At 42.0% G+C, this 9,668-nt stretch overlaps 1 protein-coding gene across 1 annotated transcript; it reads right to left on the bottom strand.

Annotated features, from left to right (window-relative positions):
* Window positions 1–1,015: 1,015 nt before the first annotated feature.
* Window positions 1,016–8,756, bottom strand: MANSC1 (MANSC domain containing 1). The gene is made up of 3 exons (XM_027709897.2): window positions 8,313–8,756; window positions 7,324–7,464; window positions 1,016–4,309 (listed from the first exon to the last, which is right to left on the bottom strand). Exons 1-3 carry the CDS (start codon window positions 8,530–8,532, stop codon window positions 3,339–3,341), a joined length of 1,332 nt encoding a protein of 443 aa, XP_027565698.2. The 5' UTR covers window positions 8,533–8,756; the 3' UTR covers window positions 1,016–3,338.
* Between the last annotated feature and the right edge of the window lie 912 nt (window positions 8,757–9,668).

Here is a 9,668-nt window from a genome sequence, read left to right as displayed (position 1 = left end):
AGCACAGAAGTTTTAATGTTGAAAAGCATAACAAACTGGATGGATTTTTTTACAGTTACTTTGTCTCACTCCTTTCTGATTCATAATACAAGAGCATTATCCAAACAAATAAGTAAGCTCAAAAAAAGCATAATAAAGTATCATAATCGAAAGGATGATGGGAAATCTCTCTCTCCTTCTCTGTTTACTGGAAATGCCAATACATGACTAATAATGCAATCTCATTTAATGTTATTAAAATAGAGAAGATAATATGCTTAGTTTTGTTGTCTTCTACACTGTATGATATGGTAAGATGTTTCAAAAGCGTGTGTATATAATCCTCCACCTCAGAACCTTCCAGTAAAACAAAAAGCTTTCTTATAAAATATTTTTGCAATGAAATATCTGCTGTTTGGAAAGTTAAAAAATGAACTAATTAAAACTTTTTTAAATTGTCATCCTCAGAACATGTCAATTCTATTTAATAAACTATTGTTGCCCTCTAGTGTTCAAACACAGCTTGTAAAGGCCCCTCCAGAAAGATCCAAACTGGTCACCTAACAATTCCCAATTTGTTCTTAATCTGACACAACCAGTGGATGGCAAAAAAAAAAAAAAAGGTTTAAGTGTTTCAGTACACCTGCCTAATACCTTATTGTCTTTGCTCAAGCGTAAAAAAAGGTTTTTCATGTAAAGTTCTTTTACTCAAGTATTGTGAAAGGCCACTCACCAAATTAGTTATGGTACTTGTGCACCTTTCTGTCTTCTGCCTTTCACTGTGCTTGACATGCATTGCTGATTGGGTTGGAGGGCAATGTTTAATGATATTAGTCAAACTGTAGAATCATAGAGTGGTTTGGGCTGTAAGGGACCTTAAAGCTCATCTTGTTTCAACCCCCCTGCCATGGACTGGGACACCTTCCACTAGACCAGGTTGCTCAGAGCCCCATCCAACCTGGCCTTGAACCCTTCCAGGGATGGGGCAACCACAGCTTCTCTGGGTAATCTTCTCCAGTGCCTCACCACCCCTAGGAAGAATTTTTTCCTAACATCCAATTTAAACCTACCCTCTGTCATTTTTAAAGCCATTCCCCCTTGTTCTATCACTATATGCCCTTGTAACATGCCCCTCTCCAGCTAAATACATGCCCAGTGCTCTGAACAACCTTGAGATGTATCTGCTTGTCTTCTCTTGAACATTTTGCTACTGTACTGTAACTTATCAATTAACAGCAACCATCTTTCCCTCCAACAAATTACAGCAGAAATGCACAGTGAGGATTCAGGAGTTGTTCTCAGCACCTCTCCTGCAACAAGCTGCTGTGAGCTCACCTGCAATGAAGAAAGCTACTCATGAAGTTTTAGTTCTTATGAGAGTAAATTATGGTCAACCTAAGATCTGCATTTGCATTTTTACAGCTAGGCCTAGTACTTATCAGTCTGTGAACTCATTTCCTAAAAATGTTGTTTCCTCTTATCATGTTCCTTGACCAGAAACCTCTGAAAATGTCTATTAAAAAAAACAACTGAGGTTAAACAAAGTGCAGTCAACAAACAAGCTGATGAATTTGAGATACTTTTCTTTTGCAATTTTGTTCACCTTTAAGAAGTTACCCAGAATGTTTTTCATTTACAGAACAGCTGGATTTGGACCTATAAAGCAATGTGCAGCACCCCCCATAGTAAGAATTCAACTTCTTGACATTTCTTTGATCTCTGAATGGAATTTTCAGGGAATTTTCTTAGAGCTTTCAGAAAACTTGCCTTGAGGCCATTTCTGGATCACACCTGCTTCCCACCACACTAAGCTTGACAGATTTAACAATCTCTTGAACGTGAGTCACATTTCATATTTCGTAATAGAATTGTTTCCTTGCACTCAGGAGGTACCCTTCCTTCTCTGCCATGATGTTTGTTGTTGATTATGCTGCCTGACATGGATACTTTGAAATCTAGCCTTTCATTCTAAAAACAGGTTTAGACTGAGTGCATGCAAAGGGAAATCAAAATAATATGAACTGGGAGTTGTGGAGCAAGCAGTAGATGCTCACAGGCCCTCTCACTGTTGCAGTCAGGGAAACACAGATAATCACAGAATTGTTTAGGTTGGGAAAAAACTTGGAAGATCATCAAGACCAACCGTTAATAAGTTGCTATACTTATTACCAGTCACATGAAGAGGACCCTAGAAGTGAAGCGGGTGTGCTTTGAGAACCAGCAAGAGCTCTGTGTGTTCAGGAGGGACAGCAAGTCCAGCACTGACACACACGGTCCTTTTGAGAGCCACTAACGAGGGAAGCAGGTGAATGCCAGAAGCATGAAGATAATGCAGCCTTGTCCATCTGTTCCTGCTGACTGCAGGAAACCTCTTTGAGATGTGCACCCTCCAACAACATAGTCACCATTTTTCTCTAAAACTTTTTTACCTCTTGGTAGATGTTCAGCAAAGGGAGCCCACACCTTTCTGTGTGTCTTCTGCCAATAATACAGCTGTTGTCCTTGCTAAGCCCACTCACAGGTTTCTCCCCCTTCTTGAGATGTTGAGTCTCAGCGGTCAGGGATTTAGGTGTATTAGAACAAATTCTCTGTCGTGCATATGCCAAGTCACTTGGTGATGCAGTTTGTCACAAAAGACCTTGACTGTAGCTTGCTTTACTTTCGGAAGATAACTTTCTCTCTGATACACATTGCACAAATCCAAGCTTGAAAAGGGTAAATTCCACTCTTTGGAAAAGGCCAATTCAGATTTTTAGTATGTGGTTTTAAGGACAGCTCGTGATGTATGCAGAAAAAGAACTTTGAAGATATGTATATAACTATAAATTATATGTAGAAAAGGAAAATTAAGCTATGTTATATGTAATATAATTTTTACTGTTTGTACCTAAAACCATTTGGATGCAAAGCTCTATTACTAAGTATTCCTTTAAAGCTACAAATAGAGTAAATAGGATTGCCAGGCAACACTATGGCATTTGGTGCAAATAGCACTGAAAACACCCACGTGCTGCACAGGTACTCAATTTATTAGATGTACTTCTATTTCACTAATCTTGTCACAGTACAGATTAAGCTCATGAAATGCTTTTTCTCCTTAAATATAAGACCTTCTTAGCTTAACTTGGATTTGAGTGTTTATTCTCAGGATTTAGCATAAATCAAAAATGATAGACATTATAGTTCAGCGTAGAAAGAGCATTTCTTTTCCCCACCAAAACCATATCCTGCCTTCTGCTTTGCCATTAGAGGAGAAAAAAGGAATCCATCCTTTTCTGAGATTTCAGTATCTACTGTTCCATTTCAGAGTTGCCCTCTCAAAAGTTACATGCTCCTCAAAATTTTATTCCCTCTCCCCATCAGACATCAGAATACATTCCATTGATCAAGTAATCCAGCCTGGTATAATGCCTCTTCTGAAGAGATTCATGTATTTTCTTCCCTGTCAGTGCAATAACCAGCAACAAGAACATCACCCCAAAAAGCAAAGCTGCTAGAAGGCTGCTTTTCTCCCCCAGCTGAACAACACCTTTCCCTCTCAGAACACCCTCTGACAGGTAGCTTTCTGAGTCAGATGGGTCATAACCCTGAAGGTCATTTTGGGAAGATATGGGGGAATCACTAGTAGAGAGAATGAAACCTGAAAAAGAGGAGAGGGTTACATGGCTAGTATCATTGGAAGAGACAGCTGCTGGCTCAGGAGATATGGTTGGAGTCCTTAGCCCTGATGGAGCAGTAGTAGATGTGGAATTTGTGGTTGTAGAAGTTGTGGGACTGGAAAGAGGAACACGAGTAGCAGCGATGCTGGTGACAGGGACACCAGGTTTAGCTCCAGTGGCTGTGGTAGGCAGAGAGGGAGCTGTGGTGGTGGTGATTGTAGGTTCAGCAGCACCAGGATGCAGAGAGGTTGTACGAAATTCCAACCGGGCCGTACTTGCAGGCAGAGGAGTAAGAGTAGTACTGCTGGTTTCAGGAGCACTAGGCTGAGTGGTGGGGAATGAAGCAGTGGGGTTTCCAATGTGAACAGCAGAAAACATGTTTGGTGGCAGATTAATTACTTTCTGCCTTGGGATGGAATCTAAGTTCTCAGACTGTTTTGCCCTTTGAGATTCAGGAAAATCTGTATGAAATTCGATGTTGTCTAAATGCTTGCCTATGTGGTTCACGGGTTCAGATGCCTGATGAAATACAGATTGTTGCCAAGTGGCAGTATGATTCTGATGGCTATTCTGAGCGTGAGAAAAAATCGTTCCTGCATCCGAAGACAAAGAATACTCATTTGAAGAAAAGTTCTCAGTTTTGATAGATTTATCCTCTGGGGCCTGCGTGTCTGGAAACAGAAATACCAGTATTTAATTATTAAATCTATTTTTGACTAATATAGGTTTACTCAATTTGTATTACTTAGAAAGAGAGGCATAAGGGAGCTCCAGGAGGTAATGACTAATGAAACTGAGGCATCATGAACTTCTTTTCTTTAAAATATACACAGTGACATTTAAATTCTACATCAAAAATATCTGTCAGCCTCAAGCCTCATCACATCAGACCATGACTGCAACTTCTTACAGAATTTTCCTCTGCAGTGATCATCCCAGTGTGATTAGTTTATACCTACATTGCAGGTGTGTAAGCATTTATTTAGAGGTGAAAAGCAGAGTGAATAGGCTCACTGCCTTCAAACCATTCTCAGCCTCTGTGAGTTAAGAAGTAGATATTATCAATGTTACTTCTGTCAATTTTTTTGTTAGATGCACATTTCCACCTAGTTAATATGATTAGATACAGCCCTTTCTTGTAATGTCCAAGCACCCTGTGCCTGACACAATTCAATTCACATTCAAAAATTGTTTTGTGATACAAGGTGGCAATAACATCTCCATTTTATAGGACACTTTATACACATACTGATTTGTAGGAATGACCTGAGTTCCTACTGCTGTGCTTGAAGACACTGCTCCAAGAGTATGTGAGGTACTGGCAGAGAAGACCTCCATGAGAAGCAGACTACATTTTATAAACTTCTCCAGAAGCTCATGTATTCCTTGCAAAACAGGTGGCTGATGTCATTTAATAGAATTTGGAAGAAGAAGAACAACAGTGTTATGTGACAGAAATACTATAAAAATTATAATCCTAGCAGCTACCTGATTTTACACAGTACTACAGAAAGTATTTGGGTGAACACAAGTTCTTGGAAATACCGGCTAATTGTTCATTCAGATTTTATATATCTATATATGTATATAGATATGATTTATAATTATATTTATAATATAAAAATACAATATATATTTATAACAATTCAGCTGCTGCACAGAACATTTAAAAGGGAACATGCTCTCAAATAGTTCTGACTCTCACTCATTTGTTTTTATCATAGAAACAAAGAGGTTTGTTAACTGCAGTGGAATTGAAATAAATTTTAAAAAAGTCCATTACATTTTCATTGTCACTTTTTTCTCAAGTAGGATCTCTTATCTAGAGCGATGGATATATTTCAGTTTTACTATACAAACAAAGAAGCCTACTTGGCTGCTGTTTTAATATATCTTTCCAAGCCTTAAGATGCCACAAAAAAAAAAAACGAAGTGCAAAAAAAGCCAACCCCAAATAACAAACCAAAAAGCTAGCAATGCTAAAGAGTACAGCAAATACTTCATTTGAATCATGGGCACAATTTTATCTTAATCTTCCATCAAACATTGATTTTATAGTATTTTTTGTCTCCATTTTAAACTACAAGCTCCCAGATGCAGTGGCCCAAAACTGTCACATGCAAAGTACAGCTGGGGTATTAGGATAGATGTTCGTTGGTAAGAAAGAACAAGGGCACTATATGAATCAAACTTTAAAAGGAGCTGAAAAAATAAAATGGTCTTTCTGATATGTCAAATCCGATATGCTTCATTAGAAACCAAACTTCAGGTTGTCACTCTTCAAAAACAAACTAAACACCTCCTGAGCATGTTTTACTTCACAAGCCATAGGTTGTTTCCATTCATTAACAGCCACAAGGATAGTCAAAAAAAAAGAAAAAGCTAAATTTTATTACTAATGTAGCATCAGTATTTTAAGTTGCTTTATTACCAATAAATTATCTTTCCCCCTTTTATTCTGGTTTTCAGTGTAACCACATACACATCGTCATATGAAAGAACAAAGTTTGAAATGTTTGTTGGTACTGACACTGCTCAGGTGCTACCTTTGAAAACTTATTAGGAACATAAGGTAAATAAGCTAGGATAATCTTTCTCTAATTCAATGTTCACAGAAGCTAAAAACTGCAAAATGAAAGAGAGGTAGTATATGCAATCGAGTTGTTCACTCAGCATCGTACTATATGCAGAATGAAAGCACAGTTACATTTCTCGTTCCTTTGTTTGAAACCCTGATATTCTTGTAGGGGAGAAAGAGCTGGAGGAAAGAGTAGTTATAATAATAATTTTACGGGCATGCAGTTCATTTGTTGCACATTGCTTTTGCACAATTCCTGTGTGACTGTGCTTGCACAAAAACACTTGGTAACGTTATATGAGTAATCTTTCCATATATCATGCTGTTGCTCCTTGCAAATAGTTCCTCTTGGAAAAGCTCTCTTTTTCAGCAGGAGTTGTTTCTGGAAATATGAAATTTTTGCTCTCTCAAGCAGCCATACTGAAACCACCTTGTAAACTCTTGGCAGGACAATCTAATTATCAGTTTCTTATCTGAGCTGTTCAAACAAGTCTGGTGCAAGTCAATGTCAATCGACAAACATGCCTTGCCATTAAAAATCCCACAGCCTATGACAGAGAGCGAGAAATTCCTGAGTGTGCAGCCCATATACCATAAAGCTTCCAGTTTAGAAAGTTTACTTCTGCACTTCAGGTTCTCTTACTGAAAACAGAAAATAATGATTACCATTTGCAATTATTCATCAGTGTGACATGAGCCCTTTAAAAAGGGCATGGTATTTCCACTGCTTTCAGTGATACTCTCCATCTTTACATCCAGGAAATCTTCCTTGAATATATCAATATGGCAGCAGCTTCTTTTTGTTTTAAGCAAGGGCAAATGATGAGGAGTTCTCAATCTAATGTGAAGGAATTTTATAAGGGTCATGGTGTTATTCCAAGCAGGAAGCTGGGCCCACAAATAAGCTCACCACACACCCGTTCCTCCATTTTCCACAAAGCAAAGGAGCAACATTCTCAATTTATTGGGCTTGGCTTAGAACATTTTACTAAAAACACACAAAAACCCATTTTCTGGCCACTACCAAAAGTTCACAGGTGGAAAAGTCCTCTAGTGTGGGGGCTATTATTAAAATTATTATTATTAAATAATCTCACTATTATTTACCTGTAGTTATCTTGTAGCTCACAAGTCCTGGTGCAGGTTTCATCAGACAAGCCTCTGTGGTAGGGCAGTAAAAGAGGTAGCAGTTTGGATGTGCTTTTGCTCTTCCAGTATAAAAAATCATCAAATTACACTTCTTGTCTCCTGCAAAACATAATAAAACTTTTATAGCAGTATGATAATTAGCTCTATTTTGTTAATTTTTCTTCATGTAAGAGGAAACTACTAACTCGTAACATCCCTACAGGAAAAACAGCCAAGGAATACAAAAGAATGGCCTACGGCCAAAATACGAAAGATCACACCTTTCTCTTCCTGTACAAATAAAGTTGGGGAAATGATGAGTCTAATCCCTCATCTTCCCCTTACCTGTACCACAATGGCACCACTTTATATAACAATTTCTCACTTACAAATCCTGATAAATCTGAAAACCTCCTTGGTAAACTCCTGGGGAAGAAAATTATTTATACATTTTTCCCTATCACATCCCAGGAATTGCCTGTCTTGTTGCTGCCTGGGAGGGTCACCTTTACCCCTGTAGTTTCTACTTGCTGCTTTGCCTCCTACTGCTCCAAGAGCTTGATGCAAACCAACCATCACAGAGAAGGGTAAGCATTCTCATGTTTTGCTAAAATTAAATACAAAAATGTCAGTGCAAAATATTGGTCACTTTTTAGCGCATCTACTAAACACAGCCTAGGCATCTTAGGCTTTGGGGATCTGAGTTTTTAAGGCTTAAAACTACCACAGTTTCTATGATGCAACTATTTTCCTGAACACCCCGGGGGTCTTGCGTTGAGATCCAACATCACGCTTGGCTAAAGAGGGTAGCAGCCGCAAGCGGGTACTATCGAAACCCGAATGAAAGGATAAATTGACGTTCCTACGCTGAATACGGAGAACAGCGGCTGAGCATCACGCGAGCCCAAACCCCAGAAGTAATTTCCCAGGCGCTGGTAGGCGCTGGCGGAGAAGGCGGCCGAGGTTACCTGCGAGCCCGTCCCTGGAGCAGCAGGCGCGGGCACAAGCCCCCGCGCTGGGGACGCGAAGCGGCTCCGCGCCCCGGACGCCTCGGGGCAGGGACAAGTCTATATCGATGACGGAATTCTCCATTTTCTCCGCGGAACACTCCTGACTCAGGGACGGCCCGGCCATCACACAGGTGATCACCAGCAGGCGAACGGACCACCGGCTGCCCCCCAGGGACATGGTGACCGGGGCGGGGGCTCGGCGCGGCCCGGGGCGCACCGGGCGGGTTTGTTTCCAGCTGCGCGGAGCGCTGGCGGCCGGGGGAGCCGCGCCGAGGTGCCTCTTCTGCTCCCCGGGCGGGGAGGCGTTTCTGGGGGCACCTTCGGGCTGTCCCCCCTGCCGCCCGGTGGGGGGAAGGCAGCAGCGGGGCCCGGCCTGGCTCGGCAGGGCGGCTCAGGGGAACCGCGGGTGTCCCGGCACGTCCGGGAGGAGGGACCGCGGGAGGCGGGTCCGGGCCGCCTGCCTGCCCTCCTCCTCCCCCCCCGGCCTGCCCCCTTCCTGCCCTTCTGCCTTCCTTCTTGCTTACCTGCCTACCTGCCTACCTGCCCTCTTCTTGCCCTTCTCCTGCCTTCCTTCTTGCCTACCTGTCTGCCTACCTGTCTGCCTGCCTACCTGCCTGCCTACCTGCCTGCCTACCTACCTGCCTACCTACCTGCTTACCTGCCCTCTTCCTGCCCTTCTCCTGCCTTCCTTCTTGCCTTTCTGTCTGCCTACCTACCTGCCTATCTGCCTTCCTATCTTCCTGTCTGCCAGCTGCCTGCCTACTTGCCTATCTGCCTTCCTGCCTGCCTACCTGCCTGCCCTTCTGCTTGCCCTCCTCCTTTCCTCCTCCCTGCCTGCCCTCCTGCCTGCCCTCCTGCCTGCCCTCCTACCTGCCCTTCTCCTGCCCAGCTGCCCTTCTGCCTGCCCGGCAGGCCTGCGGGGGTGTTCCCGCTCCTCCAGCTGCTTGCCGGCACCAAGGGCTCTTCCTGAGCATCAGACACAAAGGCAAAACCACACGGTGAAATTCTTCGTTTGTCAGGCTATTGTGGTTTTGCCCACAGTCAGATCTGCTTTTGGAGGCTGTAATGAAAGTGATTAATATGCATATCCTGGACTAAACGGACATGGACGTATTTCCCTGTCTATGTAAGAGACTCCTTGCTACCTGAGTAATCCTGTTCAAACACAGCCAAACACAGGGTGTTTGCAGAATGGGAGTTGTACACAATAGCCTGTCTACTAGGACTGGTGGCTTAGCCATTCCTCCCTCAGCTATCTCTTTGAAATTGCTTGCTTAAGTAATGTTTTTGCTTGGAAATTTTTCATTTCCTTTT

This window comes from Pipra filicauda, unplaced genomic scaffold, assembly GCF_003945595.2.
Source record: "Pipra filicauda isolate LSUMZ 115617 unplaced genomic scaffold, ASM394559v2 scaffold530_size479538_pilon, whole genome shotgun sequence".
Lineage (NCBI taxonomy): Eukaryota > Metazoa > Chordata > Aves > Passeriformes > Pipridae > Pipra > Pipra filicauda.
Note: the sequence above shows the minus strand (reverse complement) of the source record. Positions and strands in the feature narration are given on the sequence as shown.